The 21,321-nt window shown below is 34.4% G+C and overlaps 1 protein-coding gene across 2 annotated transcripts in view; it reads left to right on the top strand.

Moving 5' to 3' along the window:
- The window catches only part of LOC123321584 (UNC93-like protein MFSD11), a 38,737-nt gene extending 20,710 nt beyond the window's left edge, over nucleotides 1–18,027 (top strand). Inside the window, exons 3-7 of one of the 2 annotated variants that reach the window (XM_044909268.1) lie at nucleotides 200–376; nucleotides 3,686–3,960; nucleotides 13,331–13,453; nucleotides 16,198–16,497; nucleotides 17,731–18,027. In XM_044909268.1, the coding sequence (XP_044765203.1) occupies nucleotides 200–376; nucleotides 3,686–3,960; nucleotides 13,331–13,453; nucleotides 16,198–16,497; nucleotides 17,731–17,924 (1,069 nt within the window). In that variant the 3' untranslated portion in view covers nucleotides 17,925–18,027. Of the gene's footprint in view, nucleotides 1–199; nucleotides 377–3,685; nucleotides 3,961–13,330; nucleotides 13,454–16,197; nucleotides 16,503–17,730 lie in introns of both variants that reach the window. The other variant, XM_044909259.1, reaches the window with a different exon arrangement.
- Nucleotides 18,028–21,321: the final 3,294 nt, after the last annotated feature.

Raw genomic sequence — 21,321 nt, 5'->3', positions numbered from 1 at the left:
AATTTGAAAGTGAAAGACTCATCAAAAACATCTTTTATCAAGAATTGACGGACAGAAGCATTCTAAAAATCAATTGTCTGGCAAGTTATCAGGCGGGATTTTTGTAGGGACACTCAGTAGTTTACGATTATCAATAAGATCGCCTTTATATCGTAGAAAACAGTCGGCGTTCAATATGATTTTTATTTCCTTCTTACAGACTATTCATCATGTCATTTCTATGGCCAAACACGTGGTTTCTCTATATAGCTAGTGCTATTATAGGTGCAGGCGCAGCTTTGATTTGGACTGGTCAAGGTACATACTTGACCTTGAATTCCACCACAGCGACGATATCTAGGAATTCTGGAATATTTTGGGCCATGTTGCAGTGCAGGTGAGTGAGGTTGTTTATTTTAAACCCCGACGTTATGGTGGGGTTAAGTCATTATCTGTGATAAAAATACATACAACTGAAACTGCGAAGACGTAAAAGGGCCACATAATATTTAAATACTGATTTGAATAACGAAAAACTGTTTATTATATTCGAGCGTGCAAATTGATAGCCGAGTCGCGACCGAGGGTAGCAAGCAGGCGAAATTATAGACAGTTTTTTTGCTGAGGTGTATATTATATTTCTTCGTCGACTTCAGATACCTTCATACTTTTGTACTCGTCTGTTTGCTGGCCTCGGCTACTTCGCCGTAATGATGTTTTTGTTTTTAATCGTTCACATACGCTCCTGCTATTGAAATAATCCAGTTCGAAGAACATCTTCTTAATGACTTAAATATATGAAAATTTGATCATGCTCCGAAACCAAACACCTATATAATAAACCATAAATGCAAAGAGTGTTCAATGCAATCATGGAAATTCTTGGAGTACATTGTTAGTTACACAATGTTGCAAATGTCAATATCATTTGTATCTGGTGATTGGATCTTTCGATTTTATTTTTCGATTTCGATTTTCGATTTAATACACTACGCAAAAAAATTGACGCACATTCTGAAAATCTCAATTTTAATGAAAGTTAACTCTACATTGACTTCATAACTTATTTTTTATGTTCTCTCGGGAAGGTTTTGAATGAAACAAGACACATTAAATGGAAGAAAAATTCAGTATTTCACCGAATCTTATGTGAAAGAAGAGAAATGAACAATTTTCAAAATACTGAAATGCTGATAAGTGATTTAATACTTGGTATTTCCACCCCTTAATTACAGTTCGGCAACGACGGTTCATACTCAAAATGAGTGATCTTAAAATGTTCTGATCCAATCCTTCCCAGATTTCTCCGAGTTGGATTCCTAAGTCATTAAGAGTAGCTGGATGATTTTCTGAACTTCTCAGCCTTCTATTGAGGTTGTCCCAAACCCGCTCAATCGGATTGAGATCTGGACTTCTTGCTGGCCATTCCATTCGAGAGACTTCAACCTCTTCAAGGTACTCCTGAACGATGCGCGCACGATGGGGTCTTGCATTATCGTCGATAAAAATGAAATTTTCACCAATGTATGGGGCAAATGACACTACATGCTCTTCAAGAATGTTCCTTATATACTTATCAGCATTCATAGCTCCATTATCAACGACCACTAGGTCTGTGCGAGCAGTCAAAGATATTCCACCCCATACCATAATCGATCCTCCCCCGAAACCAGTAGTATTCAGGAAATTGCACTGAGCATATCTTTCATGTGGACGTCTGGATACAAGGGAACGTCGATCACAATGGTAGAGGCAGAATCTAGATTCATCGGTGAAGAGAACTCTTTCTCAATCGGCCTCTTCCCAATGGATATGCTATCTCGAAAAATCCAAACGCGCCCTTCGATGGGCTGGGGTAAGAGCTGGGCCTCTTGCCGCGACACGAGGCCTTAAATCATATTCTCTGAAACGATTTCTTATTGTCTGAGTGCTAATTTGCACCTCATGAGTTTGCCCAAGCTGAATTTGAAGGGGGCGAGCGGTTGCAAACCGTTGTCTCAACGAAGAAACTCTCAAGTAACGTTCTTGAATGGCAGTTGTTACCCGTGATCTACCCTGTCCTGGTCTTCGGACATTCATACCTGTCTCCCTGAATCGCTGCAACATTCTGGACACACTTGTATGGGAAACTCCAAACCTTTCTGCAATTCTTGTGTATGTCCACCCTTCATCTCGCAAAACTACCGCATGGGCACATTCCTCTTGTGTCAAATTTCGTGTTTCGCGTTGCATAGCGATCGAGTGTAGAAAATCAAACGAAAGAAAAACTATTGATCACTAGAATTGGTCGAGAACAACTGATTTTAGAATGGAGCCAATACATTCAAAATCTGATAATATCATCTTTTTTTATTCCTGCTGGGAAAAAACATCTGTATTGAAGAAAATTCTGATAGAAATAATTATTATTGAGAACACCTTCAGTTGTAGAATAAATTTGAGATTTCCATAATGTGCGTTAATTTTTTTGCGAAGTGTACTTATACTTATATACTTATACAAAAATTTAAATCCAGTCAACACTCGCATTGCAGAAAGAATTATTGCAATATCAAATTTCTAATTCAAATGTTCTACACTAAAATCAAGGAAAACATTGCACTCAACCTATCACCCACAACCCCCAACTGCTCTAGGCACTTTCATAAGAATATATCTTTAGATATCACATTCTTTGCAAGATAAATTTATATTAAAATAACTCTTTTTATGATGCGAAAGTTGATTGCATATAAATTTTTAAAGTACATCCTATAGTTGTTGAAAATCTTCAACCTCAATCGAAAGAGAGAGGTCCAATAACCAGATACAAATTATATTGACATTTGGAATATTGTGTAATAATGTAGGTAGGTAAGTACCTACTCCGAGCATCTTCATTATTGCATTTTGAATATCAATAAAATTTCTTTTCATTCTTACTTTATCATACAAGTGTTTGGTTGCGAACCATGTGCAAATGTCAACGACATTTTTATTTACACTGTGTTCCAGATTAAGTCGGCACCGTTTCCAAGTCTGATATTATTGATGCTACGAATTTGGTTGAATGCGCAAACTTATAGCATTTTTGATGGCCTTCTCGAAGCCAAACACAAAACAAAAATTGACAGTCCCGTTTTCAAAATAATTCATAAAATGTTATTTTTTTAAATGAAACAACCTATATTTTATCATGCATTTCGATTCGTAATATCATTCTCAACAAAGAAGATCATATAACCTTTGTTCCTAAAGTTGAAAATAAGCGACTTATGTGGAAATATTCATTTTATTCACTGGTACAAAAGATTTTTGTCAATTTTTGGTTGGCACTCAATTTGGAACACTCTCTATTTGATTAGGACCTCAAGAAGTTATTCAAACTGAATTATTGCAATGGCATGAGCAACTTAACGATTAAAAGAAGATGTTTTTCCTCTTATTGTGGTTGTTTAGCTGTAGGTTATTCCACATAAGGCGAAAACGGAAAACAAAAAAATTTCAGAAGGCTATGCAATTTTTTTTCAACTTGTTGCAAAAGAGAAGAATTTTTTAAATACCGCAGTTCTTAAAAATCAAGGAGTTTTGGGCTGAAGCAACATTTGAAATAGTGAAAATCACACTATGAAGATATCGCCTTAAATTGACTACTTAAGAAACTATAAATAGCTATTTATGTTTTTGAACCCAGTAAAATTGATTCATTTCGAAATTTTTTTAATAGCATGTTGTTCGGAAACTTATTCGTCTACATCAAATTCGATGGACAAGAAGACTATATTGAGAAAGACGTCAGGACTATGGTGATATGGGTTCTATCGGGATTAGCTATGGCAGGTGTAGTGGTCTTTTTCTTTCTTCCAAATCCACCAAAATCGTCTGACGATGCAGTCCAAACGGAGGAACCTGTCCCTGGACCTATGGAGGTTTTCAAAGAAGCAATGAAACTCTTCGTGACTCCAAGAATGTTAATGCTGAGTTTAGCATTTTTCTACAGCGGTAAGTTATTAGAATTCTAGAAAAATAAATTGGAAACCGTTTTCGTGTCTTGAGTAGTCGAGATAAGAACAGAGGTTTTTACTGGCAAGAAATTCTCCGATTTCGTGTTATTGTTTATTTTCCTATGACTTCTCTGTTGTGATAAAATATTTTATTTATTCAGTTCAATGTACTCTCGTACATTGTACGAGATATCGATCGAATTCGAGTAAGTTTGGCATACAGGTTGTTCTAAAATTCAGTTTATTCAACGTCAAACACTAGGCAAACTTTATATTATGAATCTATATCCGAAAATGCGGTGTTTTCAAAATATAGGCTGTTGAAGTGCTTTTCCTACAGCTATTTCAATATTTTAGCTCCTGATTCGTCATTGTAATTAACCAAGATATTCACATTCAATGAATTAATATGAAAGTAAAGGATCAATAATGAAAGATGTGAAGATTCAAAATTAACACGTCAATGTAAGTTTTGTATTACTTTACAGAATCATATTTCATTGTGATGTGATAAAGAAACAAATTTTGTCGGATTCAATAACATAAACTGAAACTTTTCCTTGAATAACTTTCGTATCACACTGTGTTGTAGACAAAAAAATTAGAATTCATGGTTCTTTTTAATAGAAATAAAAAATTACTTCCAAATCGGTTCATTTTATCGACAATGAACTTTAGTTTAATGTTCAACGATCCAAATTCCTTCCACACTCCTTATCATACAGGGTGTTAAAAATTAAGCATAAAATGTACAACCTAGTCCGCCCCTGGTAAACTAAACAAGCTAATTTCAATTTAAGGGCAGTATTTTAAGATTCTTTACTACTGTTTATTATATCAAATATTATATTATTATATCAAAGGGCCGCTAGGAAAGAAATGATGGGAATTTGTCATCTTATTTTTTTTATGGTTTATCTGAATCTGAGCGATTTTCTACATTTGCCCGGACACCCTGTATAATTGCAAAAGCTTAATATTTCCACAAATATGATGGGATGTTTCATACGAGCCAGACCGTATATGGCCACAAGTGTATAGAAGCATTTAGTAGTGTAAGATTAATTGTAAACGTAATGGAACTGCAGATCTAGAAGATCCGTATCACCGAGTGCAATTTACTTTTATTTAAACATTAGGTTTCGATTTGCTTTGATAATGAACCCAACCAAATCATCGCTACCGCGCTAAACTCTGGAATTTGAAAGCAAACTCTACAAGGTCATAATGTGATAAAAGGATTGAATGTCAAACACCTATTTCAGTTGAAGAATGCAAATGCATATTCCGGGTAAATCTTGTTGTTGAAAACATTTACTTACTACGTTTATGCGAACGTATACTAAATAATTTCGTTATAATGCTTGAACAGTGGTGATGTTAGCTCCCGGCCGGCCAGCTCCAAAACGACTATTCCACCACGGTCAATACCGTATCTACCGTATCGATACTGCAGTCGATTAATTTTTCCCCCATTTAGAATAGGATGCTGAAACGACTGATTAGATATATGCAGATGGACTGATTTCACAATACGTTTTTCTTTTCTTCTCTTTGCAATATTTGAACTACAATGATCAAAATCAATATTATAATATTGTCTATGAGGAAGCGCATGTTCCCCATTTTTTTAGTCAGTTTGAAATTGTCGGCCAAGGGAATTGACAAAAAGGGTGCATAAAGGAATATTTCAGATGTACTCAAGAACATTTTCGTTTAATTCTGACATCCCTAGACGCCCAGCTCCAAGATAAAAAAGATCCGATATTCTGTCTATTTCGGAGCGATGTTCCCCATTTTTTCGATAGTTTAAAATGGCCGGCCAAGGAAATTGATGAAAAAGGTGCATAGAGGAATGTTTCAGATGTACTGAGAAAAATTTTCGTTTCATTCTGAAGTCCCTAGACCCCCAACTCCAAGAATTAAAATGAACCGATATTCTGTCTATTACGGAGCGAATGTTCCCCATTTTTTTTATTTAGTTTAAAATGGCCGGCCGAAGAAATTCATGAAAGGGGTGCATAGAGGAATGTTTCAGATGTACTGGAAAAAATTTTCGTTTCATTCTGACACCCCTAGAACCCCAGCTCCAAGAATTAAAACGAACCGATATTCTGTCTATTACGGAGCGAATGTTCCCCATTTTTTTTAGTTATTTTGAAATGGCCGGCCAAGAACATTGATGAAAAAAGTGCATAGAGAGATGTTTCACATGTACTAGGAAAAATTTTCGAAAATATTGGGAACATCCGCTCCGTAATAAACAGAATATCGGTACATTTTTATTCTTGGAGATGGGGGTCTAGGGGTGTCAGAATGAAACGAAAATTTTTCCTAGTACATCTGAAACATTGCTCTATACACCCGTTCCATCAATTTCCTTGGCCGGCTTTTTAAACTATCGAAAAAATGGGGAACATACGCTCCGTAATAGACAGAATATCGGTTCTTTTTAATTCTTAGAACTGGGGGTGTAGGAGTGTCAGAATGAAACGAAAATTTTCCTGAGTATATCTGAAACATTCCTGTATGCACCCTTTTCATCAATTCCCTTGGCCGGCAATTTCAAGCTGACTAAAAAAATGGGGAACATGCGCTTCCTTATAGACAATGGTTCATTTTGATCTTTGTGGTTCAAATATTGCGAAGAGAAGAAAAGAAAATCGTCTTATGAAGTCAGTCAATCCTTCTCTGCATATATCTAATTATTCGCTTCAGCATCCTATTCTAAATGGGGGAAAAATTAATCGACTGCAGCATCGATATGATACGGTAGATACGGAGATATGGTATTGACCGTGGTGGAATAGTCGTTTTGGAGCTGGCCGGCCGGGAGCTAGCATCATCAAGCAGGTCATCGAAATAAGTCAGTTCCCCAAAAATTGCCTGGTTAAAATATTCAAGATGGCGAAGCTACGAGTATGTCACGCTGACATTGACCAAATTTCATTGAATTTCAGTCCGGGACTGTGGAAGGCCACTCCGGCATTGAAATCGAAATATGTATTTCAAATGCTTAACAGAAATTTTTCATCAGTGCACCTCGTATCTATCTATGATCTGCTTTTTTCTCATCGATCTCTTTTTTACCTTATCATTTGAAAAAAGTGTTCGGCGATCTTCGAATTTTTTTTCAGCTGTTATCTTCAAGATGCTTTCAGTGAGCATGAGTAAGCAAGTGGATTGTAAGAGATTAAACTGTTTCAAAAATAAGCTGGAATATTTCATATTGAAGAGCATCTCGCACTGCAAAAATTGATCCTTTTTTCAAAGAAAAAGATAATTCGGGGATTCTTCTCCAAGTTACCAGAAAATTTTATCTGAAATAAAAAAGCAGGAAAATGTGAGATAATAAATTACGTTCTATACATCAGATTGATATAAAATTCACATCAACTCAATTCCAAAAAGATTCGGAAACTGCATGAATGTGCCTAAAAGCATCCTGAAATTTATAGATGGGATTAATCAGATGATTTATGGTTTCTTCTGGTTCCCCGCATTCACAACTAGGGCTCCCAACTAAATTTCGTCGAAAAAGCATACTATTGCGACGTCCGTGACCTGTTATTACACGATTCAGAATACACTATTTTTTTTCTGGAAAGATCAAAAACAGTGCACGTATTCTATTCAGACTGCCAAATGCTCTTGTCCTTACATTCGAAGAGCTGGACCATAAGGGTTTATGCAACTTCATAATCTGATAGGTAATCGTATTTCGTGGAATATAGAACAGAATTGGAAATGAGTCGGGAATGGAGTGGAAGTGGAATTTATTCCAAGAATTTATAACTGCACTCTCTCTCTACAATGGGCGGTACAATGTTTTAAAGAACAGGTAACCATTGAATAGGTGAAGATCTAGAAGTTTCAGTAATAAATTCTCATAAAAAGATTCAGCTGTGCATAAATTTTTTGCACGAGCACTATTAACCCAAACGGGGCAACAATATTCAGCAGCCGAAAAAACCAAGGCTAGGACTCCCGTTCGGAGAGTAGTTGCATCAGCACCCCATGTAGTACCAGTTAGTTTATTCAGGATATTATTCCTAGTTTTCAACTTCAGACGCAAATTTTCCAAATGTTCAGCTTAACTCCTATATATTTTGGATTGAAGATATGTTCCAAAAAACATTCCATTCAAATGGAAACACCAAACCTCGGTTTTATTTGGGTAAGAAGGCAAACGCCATTAGAAAAAGTAATTCCTCAAAATAAACTATAATATATACCAAAATTTTTCGCTCGTACCTATATCACTTGAGCTCATTGACTCTGCATTCAGAAAAATGATTCAATAGGTCACATACTTCACTTTCATTTTTCATGCATAAACTTCTAAAAATATAATTCTACGAGTATCATATTCCTGACCTCACATTATTTGTTCATTTTATTGATCTCCAATCGAGGTAGATTAAAGTTCTTTTCAACCCACATGCGTCCCCATTTCCATGAACTGTGAGATAAGATGATCAATAATTGGATCAATGTTTGAAGTTCTTCGGAGGAATATATACTCTTGACCAAGATCTACTTCCAAGAATATTGTTTTTTTCGCTATTTTCTTTACTTTTATTTATTTATAGAATTCAATACTCGTTGTCAGATTAGCCATATCAATGGATTGTATTCAAATTCCTTTTGATCTTGTTTTCAGTTTATTGACTCATGGATCGTGTGAACAATTGTTATTATTCCCATAAAACCGAATTTGATTGTTGGAGAAATAAAATCGAATCTAATCAATGAAAATATGTCGATGTGAACATTTGAACAAACTGAACTATGTCGATTTAATCTCATACTGGTTGAACAGAAACTGATTATAGTCTTTGGGATTATGAGTTGAAGGTATAATCGTGTTTGCATCATTGCAATAGATCCCAATAAATTAATGGATGGCCGACTCTTTAAAGTCCTATTCAGAAACTAGACTAGTAGTTTAGTAGCAGCGTAGAATTTAGTTGGCAAAATACCAGCTATTGTCCTACTATCAGCTAAATTCTTGATGTTCACAGACCTACTAAATTACTCGCTACTCTACTAATATAGTCTAGTCCGAATAAGGCTTTACTGATGAATTTTTCGTCACAGGTATCACCATCGAATATTTGGAGATATTCACTGAAACAAAAAAAGTTTCTATCTCATATATTCTCATTTCATTCCCTAGTTAAATTATTCCATGACTTGAGATATAATAAAATCACATTACTGGAAAATTTATGGTGCAAGAACATTTGAATTTTAAATATTGGTTTTATTTATGATGTTGTGATTATTGACCTACATTGATCCAGAAGTACTGAGAAGTGGTTTTGACCATTTTCATTAATCTACCGTGATATTACTCAGAGTGGATAACCATTTTTTCGTTTAGATTTTATATCATTTTCTTTACGAATTCAAATGGATCTTGAATTATTTTATTAGTGAAATGTTCGGAATAATGAGGTAAAATATATCGCTATAATTATTATTCATCGTAGCGTTGGCTAGTATTATATAACCTACTTCATAAACAATATTCATAACGGTCTGGATTTTTGTGCTAAGAAATCAACTTCACAGGTCAATTTGATTGAAATTATATTACACAAACTCTCCCTTCTCTTCACTTTTTTATTGCAGAATTTTATTTCAATGAAAATGATGTCCTTCAATAGAGATAGTCAGCAGCTTATTCTATTGTGCTTCAGTGCATTTTTCAAGGGGTAATAGGATTTTTTGCTGAAGGTTTTCCCTTAAGGGAAAGTAGTATATACGATTCGGGATCAAGACGATCGACATTGGTTGCTTTACGGATGATATCCCAAATACATAAATGGGCCACATTTTTGTGCAATAGCCTGAATTACGAACTGATACTGTTGAAAAACAGAAATTACCACGCTTGAGGTAATATTACGAATATTGAATAATTTTCAGTTATTCCTGAATTTCAGCCTAATTTTGGTATACTTATATTACTATGAAAATGTTTGCAATAATTAAGAATTGAATCGCCGCTATTTTTCTCGAAATATGTTGAAAAACCGTGGAAAAATGATTGTAAAAATAAGTTTTATAGACACTAAAGTTCAACTTCTGTTTTCTCATAAAAAAACAACTGAATTGGAAGAAAAAGGACGGGGTGACATCAAGACGTCCTTTAATTTCAATTTAAAATAAATCAAGGCTTTACGTACAAAATTGAAAGCGTAAATTGAGAACTAGTGAATGCCGTTTTTGAATGGAGATTCTGGAGGTATTACTTCACCGTTTTAGTGGTCAGTTCAAAAAGAGGAAATGAATATTTTACGTCAGAAACCACTAATTTATATGGGGTTTTCATTATAATTCTATTCAATCAGTTCGTCAGCACGGAAAGTCAGAAATTATTCGTCAAACGGAAAAAAATTTTTTCCTTGAAGAACAAAGATTCATTCATGTTGTCAACTTTCTAAGGTGAAATTATCTCTTCTCTGAATTTCTACATGAAAAAATTTCTCGAAAAGTCTAGCTATTGGCTACAATTCGTATCCTGGTGAAATTGAAAAGAGACGTTCGTTAGGTTCTGCCATTTTTTCGCCGAAAGTGGAAACTATTGTAATATGTATTCGTAACTTCTATTTATCGTTCGAGTGTTCTGGCAACACCCCACATTCTGGTAGTCTTTTTCCCTTTACGCCTTATACGGATGGCGAGAAAGTCCCGTGGTATAAACTCGCTCTTCATGTCATACTCCGAATCGTATCGTAGTCTGTTATAATAACATCTGATGCACCTTTTTATCTCATACATGTCTTATTGCTTGAGGTTCAATATCGTATTACATCATCACATACAAGGTGATTATGAAATAGGTGGTCAAAATTTGGGAGCATATAGAGCAATTAAAAAATATAATGAAAAGTTTTGTTTTAAGTAGTAGTTGGGGAGCCGAAGAGGCAAATTCGGGATTTACTCGAGCGTGTCGGATAACTATAAGAGGACACACCTTGGACCCTGCAGAGTACCTCTACCAAAAATTAGACCTGTATATAGGGGGAATTGTCTAGGACAGCCTGTCAGCATAGTAAAAAAAAAACGATCATTTTACATACTCGAACGTGTCAGATTAAGATATATGTGGTTAATTACATGTTGAAAAGTATATATGTATTCTCTTAATCTGACAATTTAAGCGTGTCAAAAATGCGTGGGACGGCGCCAAAGTTGCAAAAAAAAAACGTCACGTGTACATTCTCGAGCGCGGTGGCGTTTTTTCTTAGTTTGAAGCTAATGATTCAAGAATAACGGAAAAAATATTATCTGACAGTTTTAGCAAGCCGAAACAATAAAAATTGGCCATAAAGGTAACAAAAATCAGTCTTTTTGAATTATCTCATGCCCTGGCCTTCATATCTTTTTCGCATTCATTATAAAAGTTGTAGAGCATAATATTTTCTACAAATTTTGTCCTGAGCAATTTTTTCTATGTTCAAACGTTTTTGAGATATATGGCGATTAATGCGAGGCGTTTAACGATACATGCTGAAGCGAAAATTCACTGGTTGGAAAATAGTACATTCTAAGGTTCAGTCGGAGACTAATTTTGAAAATTGTCATCATAGAAATACCTTGTCATTTTGACAATTGGATGAAAGTAGATTAGACTGGGATTCTACATTGACCTTGCCCTTTCGCATGTGTGGCTAAGCTCCTCGCCCTTATCGCCCTCTAATTAGAGAGCGGTTAAGAGTATGTAAAACTGCTTCAGACAAAAGTTGTGTAGAATTTTATTATCTACATCTTTCATAATGAATAAAAAAAAAAGAAGTTCAGGCAGGGGAATATTCGAAAAAAAAACGCATTTTTATCATCTTCAAAGTGTCAGATTAGGAAAACCCCCCTGATTAGTGTTAGATTAATGGGGCAACACATCTACAACACCGAGATGAACCATCTGTATGAAAATCTGATGCGCTCGAGTATGTACAAGTAACGATTTTTTTTTTTACATTTTCAAGGGACCGCTGTGACCTTGCGTCACGTCCAAATTGTCAGTCCCTTGAAAAGTAGCTTCCTTTGGGTCTAATTAACATATCTTCCAAAAATCTGACACGCTGGAATTTTTTTTACCATTTTCAACTCTTCCGTACAGCCAGTCCCACCGCGCAAACTGTCAGATAAACATGAATTCATTATCAGAGACACGTAGGGCATATACAGTATCTTAATCTGTACACCTGACGATTTTTTTTTACATATTTGAGAACCTGCAGCGTCTGCATGCAGACGCTTTCCCCACAGCTGAAAGTGCATACATCATAGAACCTTTTTTTCTTTCTACCATCTAATCTTCAAAATCCACTAGGTCTTCACGACGCTCGAGTAAATCCCGATTTAGCATCGTCGGCTCCCCAACTATAGACACTGACAGCTACTCGCATAGCATGATCACAATAAAATTTTCAGATTGTAAAATTTTTCAGTTTTTATATTATTTCACCAAATATATATCATTAATGATACTGCTCCACAAAAGTTCTGGAAGTTCAGAAATATTGAGACTGTTTTAGAAGTCCATTTTTTTCAGCAATTCTCAAAATAATTTTTACAAAAAACAACAAATATTTTAAATGTTCACTCAGTTATTTAACATATTCTTTAGCCGATTTCTTTATGAATTCAATTGTCCAAATTCAATTATGTACGGACGTATGGCCCGAAAAAAGTTTCAAAATTGAAAATAAACTCTATATACTATGTCAAAAATTTTCTGGGAAATAACTGGTGGTCCTGGAAGAAGTTCTGAATAATATCGGTCTGAGTGATTCGATTCATAAAACAAAGGACTACCATCTTTTTTCCGATCCAAATGTTTTACGGAATGAAAGAAAAAAAAACATATTTTCGCAATTCTATCCCCTTATAAAAAAGGAAAAAAATTTTACCAGTAATATATTTTTCAATCTCCATCTGAACAATGAGTTGAACGCTGTCATGTTTAACATTTTCAGAATTCTATACTTTCATTAAGACATTCTTGCGAGTGATATAGTCGGTATGAATTCCTTTCATAAAGTTACGTCATTTTCGTAACACGACGCAATAAACTGTATTTTTTAGTGAATTTGCAGTTTAAATTATACTACCTAATTGACATGCACTTGCCCAATATTCATTTCTACCTCTGGTTCAACGACCATTGATCCGAATCAAAATTTTCGTCTGCACTCTACAGTAATTGAGCTCTTGCTCAACAAAACTATTATATGGTATTTTATTGGATACCTGTAATCTAGTCGTAGATTGAACCTTCGGCTGAACCCTAAAACAAACCTTCTCTAGCTCTTTTAACTTTCTCCAATCTATATGACTTGCATTTTCAATTCCAGGTATAGAGTTGGGATTTTACAGTGGCGTCTACAGTACTGCCGTTGGGGCCACATCACAGCTCACCGACGCTAAGAAGCTAGTTGGATTGTCGGGAGTGTTTATAGGTATTGGAGAAGTTCTAGGTGAGTGAAATGATAAAATGATTAGGAATATATAGGGTGTCCTGAAATCGAGGTCCATTTTGGGAACATGGGAAACCAGAAGAGATAGAGCATAACAGATGGCACCTTTCCAAGCTTTTTTTCGGAGTAACCGTAGGCTCCTACAATCCTTTATTTTTGAGATGCTAGCAAATATTGAGATTTTGATGATTTTGAAAAGTTCTCTAACTTTTTGTTATTTGAAGTTACAGATCTTACCTTTTATGTAGAATCCACTGACAATCTTGAAAAAAATTTCCTTTTATTGATTTTGAATTTTTTTTTTTGTAATGTAATCTATTGTTCAATTTATCATCTTTGAATTGGAAAAAAATCACCGGTGACGCGGATCGTGATTAAGCTTAAGCAGTGAAATTTTCTAATTTTTTTTCAACATGGAATCATTAAGGTCAATTGGTATACTCCATTCACTTTTATTTTAGCACTCGGTTGGCCATGGAAATTTGACACATTTCACGTTGTATAGTACGAAAATGTGGGGTTATGAAGCTTGTCAAAACATTTTTGGGTTTTATATCAACGCTATGTTGCCCGTTCTACGTAAAAGTTTCTGTTATTACGTATTTTATCACAATGTCGAATCTCTTCGGAAAATATATATGTGACGAACATAATCGAAGTTTATACAATAACTGATTGAAGGCATACCGAATCCAGTTATTTGCATGGGAAATACAGTAGATCAGTATAATATCATAATATGTACTAGCTTCAGGAGAGTTAATGTTCGTTATCTTCTTTGGCTAAAGTTTGAATACGTTACATCAGTTGTAGATTTCAAAAATATTAACCCAAAGATAAAATGCATATGATGCAGTGGTTGGGAATGGGTATCTCGCGAAGGAATTAACAGATAATTACAAGAATGTTAAATTCTTCAACAAAAATCATCTCAATCAATATAAGTAAAAGGAATCAAAGGAAGTTTCAAGTCAAGATGAACTTCACCTTTGAACAAAAATTTCACATAAATAAACAATTAACAGGACAAAACTGGCGCGTATTTGTGGCTGTTCATCTTAATACATTGATATTGATAGATTGATATAATAATATCAATATATATATATATATATATATATATATATATATATATATATATATATATATATATATATTCTTTTGAATGTCAGCAATACATTTTTAGTTATCAAACAATATAGCGTATGTATGAGTTTTAGCAAAGGTTAGTGTAAAGGGGCACCATACAATTTAGAGTATGATACAAGAGCTTAGGGAAAAACCTCAGTAAAAAAACCCTGTCTCCCCGTGAGAAGTGTAGTGATGACAAATTTGTTTACAGAATAAGCTTTTAATACTGAAGGGCTTCCTTTCTCCATTGACATAAAAATTTCTTTATCCTCTTTCCATTTCGAAATAATATCTGAAACAAAGGAACAGAGCAGAAAACGAGAAAAAAGGCGAATAATAAAGCCTTCATCCAAACTTATTTCAAGACTTGATGATGACTGAAGAAAAAAATAAATAATCATAGGTACATAACTTGTTTTTCAATTGCATTGGGAGGGATATCATCTCTGCGTCAAAAATCTTCTGCTGATCTTGGTGGAGGATCACCCTCGTCGTTAGAAATGCCTTCAGTACTCAAATTAATAATAATATTATTATTATTAATATAATAATTATATTATTATATAATAATAAGAATTAGGTATTTATTGGTACCTTAACCCATAATAACCTAGTGTTACACATATGTAACGCAAATTTCACTGGCAAATCTATTTTATTTCTCAGCAACTGTAGCTATTAGCGTTACATATATGTAATACCATTTTTCTCAAACAAAAACCATACAATTTTCAAACAGAAATTGAGTTGTTTTTGTCTTGTACACTCTATAAAGAATTTTTATTCAATTAGAATAGTGATCATAACTCAGGTTATTAAGGGTTAAGACATTTACAATGCATAGGACAAGTCAAATGAAAAATAGAAATAAATCAATTTTCGGGAACTCATTCTACGATGACATTAATCGAAAATCCTGTATAGTAAACTTTTCGCATTAATTCACTCAAACTCAACTCAAACTCAAATGCCACCACTTTTTTGGGTCTCCCAATAGAAGGAAATTCTTTGTCATCCTCTTCATTCACAATCTTTCTGATTGTGGAAATATTCAGCTGAAATATAAGTCGTTTAGATTCAGATGAAACATTATTATAAATTCACTTACATTGAATATGTTCGCTACAGTCTGACGTATTGTGGATTTTAGAATATCAGGGTATAACTATTTGAATGAGCAGGCCTGAATTCTAAATAGCACTTCCTGAAACTCTGTCCCTTTTTTCAATCAATTTCGGCATTTTTGAAATAAAAATTGATATTATAATTAGTTGTGGCAACGGCGTTATGACATTAACGACATTTCATGAGTGCCAACCTTACTCCGTTCTAGTTACAAAAAGAAAATTATTTCATGGCCAACCGACTCCTAAAATAAATGTGAATGGAGTATAGTATATATATTTTGATATATATTGTTTCTTGATTTACAAATTAGCACTGCCCCCCTGGAAATTAATTTTTTTAAATTTTAATAGTAATTTAACTGAAATATATTCAGGATACAGGATATGGCAGAATTTGTGGTCAGTAATTCACCACCGTATTGAACAATCAAATCTAGATTCTCCCGAATAACTTGAACAATAACTAGCCAATAACTTATTTCACAGGCGGTTTATCTTTTGGAATTTTGGGAAAGAAGACGACCAAGTTTGGTAGGGATCCGATAGTCATCGCTGGATTCGTTATCCACATCCTTGCATTCTTTGCTATCTTCCTCAATCTACCAAATCGCTCTCCCATAGAAGACACCAACGATGAAGCCTTCATCGCCAGTTCTGGAGTATTGGCTATGGCTTGCTCATTTTTACTCGGATTTGGCGACGCATGCTACAACACACAGTTTTATTCAATAATCGGAAGCATCTATTCAAGTAATAGTGCTTGCGCCTTTGGAATATTCAAATTTGTTCAGGTAAGTTGGAACTTTTTAGTTGTAGATTGGTTATGTGAGAAGTTTTTCGGGACACTTCTTCAAGGTTATGATAGAACTTGAATAATTTGATAATCAAAAGATATGCCACAGTAGATCGTTGCTGCACAAATACAGCGATGGTATTGCAATCACTATACATCAAGCTTCACTTCAAATGCAGCAGTTACTGTGAAAAAACTGTACGGTAAGCTGCACTTTGAATGCAGCAGTCACTGTGTAAAAACTGTACGGAAGCTGCACTTTGAATGCAGCAGTCACTGTGCAAAAACTGTAGAGGACGCTGTACTTTAAATCCAGTCGTCACTGTTCAAAAACTGCACAGCAAGCTGCACTTAAAATCAATACAGAAACTGTACAGTAACTTCATATCAAATACTGCATTTTCAAAATGCAGAATTGTTAATACAGAAACTGTACAGTAACTGTACATCAAATACTGCATTTTTTAATGCAGAATCATCAGTACAGAAACTGTGCAGTCACTGTATGTCAAATACGGCATTTTTAAAATACAGAAACTGTGCAGTAACTGTATATCAAAAATTGCATTTTTAAAATGCAGTATCATCAATACAGAAACTGTGCTGTAATTATATTTCAAAAACTGCATTTTTAAAATGCAGAATTATCAATACAGAAACTGAGAAGTAGTTGTGTTTGTTAGGCGGTGTTTTTCTATCACTATCTTTGAGGTAAAAACGGAAATTTTGGGGTAACAAATAGTAAACAACGAGTTACTTACGAAAATGCAAATAAAATATCTTTTATAATAATTTTCGAAAAAGTGGGTGCAAACTTCGCATTTTGTGGGTATCGTTATAGGTGAGGTTAATAAAAAATTTTTGGGGTTACAAATAGTTACTAACAAATAGTGCTATTGGAAGCAAAAAACATGGAGAATTTTCGAAAATGTGGATGCTAACTTTGCATTTCGAGGATGTCATTTTCCCATCATATTGGTTCGGTTACAAATAAAAATTTTTGTGTTAAAAAGAGTTACTAACGATCGTCGATGACGATGATCCAACAGTATTTTTTTTCTCGAAAAATCGAACAGTGGGTGCCCCTGAAGTAGCACCCAGCGGAATGGATGCTAACTTCACGGACATCAGTTATATTGTATTGCTGGGACCGCACCAAGCTCTCTTATAATTAGGCGATTTTTCTCATTCAGTGTGCATTTACTAATAATGTGATGGTGTTTTTTTTCAGTCTGTTGCTGCCGCAGCATCGTTTTTCTATGCTCCCTATGTACCACTTTATGGACAACTGGGAATTCTTCTAGCTTTTGCTGTTATTGGAACAGCAGCTTACCTCTGGGTTGAATTCAATATAAGAAATAGTACACTTTCAAGCAACATAAAGTCAGACTCGGAATCTTCCATCAATTCTACAGAATGAAGACACAATAATTTTTAAATGATGACTTCGCAATTATTTGTTCCACAAAAATCCTACAGACGTGATGTGATAGATTGGTTTTCGCCAATCAATCAAACATAGGTTTGATCAAAACTAATGTTCTTGATAACATAGTATGGTAACCTATAATATATAATAATAAGATAACTCGTTCATTTTATAGAAAATTTAAGTGTTTATAGTTCTGCGAGCTTAATTCCATATTAAACCTTCGTTTCGTGCCTCTCAGTAAAACTGAAACTTATATCTTCAAATTATTTGTTGCACAAAATCTTTCTGATAATTAACGAAGCTGAATTTTCTCTTGTTAAAAATACCAGAATACAATAAAATCATAAGAATGAAAACGGATTGTGACGAAGGGTGAAGGGATAACATGCAAGTAACGAATGTTTTCACAGTATTTTCGAATTAAAAATTTAGTCCTTCCGAATCTGATTTTTAAAAGATTACGATATTCTACCTGAATATCTTGACAGTTATGAAGGCATTGAGTATAAAATTGAGTATAATACTCGATGATGAAGGATGAAGGTTTACACTTATTTGCCATGTGTCCATTGGCATATCTTAATAATTTTTCTAGAATACTAGAAAGGTAGCTTGCCGATTCAGCAGATAACACAGTTGATTTCACTAAAACTGTAACGTAATTTATGTCCACAGTCACGTGGCATTTGAACATTTTTCTGAGTTTCCAAAAATGAATCTTTCTAGAAGGAATCTGAGTTATAGCAGTAGTGATTTCGCAAAGTAATTCTTTATTGGAAACGATTCCTCTCTGTAGATTGTTCATAATCTCTTATGAAGTAATTTATATTGTGATAACAAAAAATGAAACTAGCATTTCTCAGGAAAAATCATTAGCACTATAAATATTGTATAAACTCTACCGATCTGCATAAAAAAATCGGGCAGTCGACTGGCTGAAAAGCGTTTCCTTGATTGTGCATTGATACTTATGTTCCCAAGGACCAGTATATTCACTTATTCACAATATGTTTTCATTTTTTGACAAAATACAGATAACTATCCTTGAGGATAACTAATTTCCTAGTTTCACTTGTCGAGTTTCGCCGAATATTTCCTATCTAAAATACATTCATACTTTAAATTTTTCGATTTATCTGTGATTTAATTGTATATTTATAAATGTGGAATACATTGTAATATAGCTCGGGACTGCACAGATCATGAACTTATTTTGGTTTTAGATTACCTACTTATATTTTTGTACTAATTGTTCGAAAGTTTGTGAATTCATGCAGTCCATAATATTTATGAATTTATTAAGACGTGATATTCATATGATAATATTATAAATAAATTAATAACGAAAAAATCTAATGGTTTCTCTCCTCTCATACCAACCGTTTAGTTGCGGTTATTTATGGTAAATTTCTTTTCATCTATATCTATATATCTTTACTAATGAATAAAATTGGAGTATCTGTCCGTCCTTTTGAAGATTTTTGGGTTATTTGCATCACATCCCTCTTAAGCCCTGTTTCAGAGGGCTGTGTTTGCAGCACCTAAACTGGATCAACTATTTTTGACATTTTGCCTGTCAGTCTGTTTTTTCAGGGGGTTCTATTGACTATATGGCTACCCTCTTTACTATTGACCTAACCGATTTTCATCGGACTCGATTGTTAGAAAGTAAAAAGGGGACTCCTCAAAAAGGTATTAGTCTACAAAAAAGAAATTACAGTAGAGCAGACTCGAGTAAAGCATAGTTAAGAATCGAGCGGGGTGGGGGAAGTTTTGTCTAATTTGTCTAAACTAGAGTAAAGTGAAATGAAATAGGAAAAGTTGATTAGAGAAAATTCGTCACACGAAGCAGGTGGGCACAGCTATTCCGACTCATACTACGAGGATGTATTGATATCTAGTTAGCCTAGACCAGTTCCATGCATAACAAAACTATTGCGTTAAGCAACATACAATAACTCATTAGACGTCTCAGTGTGAAGTTTGAGGTCAAAAAAAGGAAACCAGAGTTACGCAATAAATTAAAAGAAAGAATATGTCCAACGAAATTGTGAAAATCGAAAAATTGGAGTATCGAGCCATCATCAAGTACCTATATATTAAGGGTTAAGAGGTAAACAGATTTACGAAGATATGCTTTACCCTTGGTGATCAATGTCTTTCGTATGCGACCGTGAAAAATTGGACTGCAAGCTCCAAGAGAGGTAAATTTTCCATTGAAGATGATGACCGATCGAGAAGGCCAGTGTCAGTCCCCGAAAGGGCTGTGTCAGTCCCCGAAAATATCGATGCAGTTCATGACATGATTTTATCAAACCGTCGAAGTCGAATTGGGCTAAAACGGATATCTGAACCACTGAATATTTCATACGAACGAGTTCATCATACAGTTCACCTCAATTTGGACATGAGAAAAATTGCTTCAAAATGGATGAATGTTGACCAAAAGCGTGCAAGGGTAGAAGAAACGCGTTCGATCTGTGCTCGATTTGAAAACGATGTAGACTATATGGATGAGACTTGGGTGCATCGCTGGTTCTTCAAGACCTATAAGAAGTTTCGTGTCCAAAAATCTGCTGGAAAAGTTCTTGCTTCAGTTTTTTGGGATTGCCATGGAGTATATATGTTACGGGCAATGTAAATAATTGGGCATTGTTTATAATGCCCGGGCAATTTAAAAAGTGCCCAAAAGGATATGACAAAATGATAAATTATATTGCAAATATTACATTGCCCGGTTATTATGTATAATGCTAAAAATCAGGTGGGCAATTTGAAAATTATATATTATTCATATTTCTTATAAAAAATAACAAATTTTTGCATACCTGACTGACAAAGTAACAAACAAAACATAACAAATAAAATTTCACATGCTGACAAACAAACAGGTGGGATGAAATAAGTACAAACAAAACGTAAGTCCAAATAAAACTAAAGTATTAGATATGTACGTACTTTCAAATTTATATTCACACAACATGTCAATACGTAGCAATACAGGCCAATACAGGCTCTATTCATTGGAGCAGCTTCCACTTTGGTGACATTGGAGTTACATAGCTTTTTTCTTTACGACACTTGCGCTCGTTGGATTTACAGCTACCTTTACAGCCACATCGACTATAGCCTGTCTTGGATGACAATCTTGCACATTCTCTTAGTTAAATCTCTATCTGTGGAATATCTTCGCCATTCTTTTCACATAGGTTGTCCCATTGGTGTCAATTAATCAAAGTGCCCAAAGAAATAATAGCGGTATTTATAATGACCGGGCAATGTGAGAAATTATTGTAAAATAATTCAAATTTATCAAATTGCCCGATTTTAATGGTCATTATTCATAATAACCAAGCATTATGAATACTGACCTAAATAATTACAT

Source organism: Coccinella septempunctata, chromosome 1 (genome assembly GCF_907165205.1).
Source record: "Coccinella septempunctata chromosome 1, icCocSept1.1, whole genome shotgun sequence".
Taxonomy (NCBI): Eukaryota; Metazoa; Arthropoda; class Insecta; order Coleoptera; family Coccinellidae; genus Coccinella; species Coccinella septempunctata.
The sequence above is the reverse complement of the archived record's forward strand: the minus strand, read 5'-3'. Positions and strand labels throughout refer to the sequence as shown.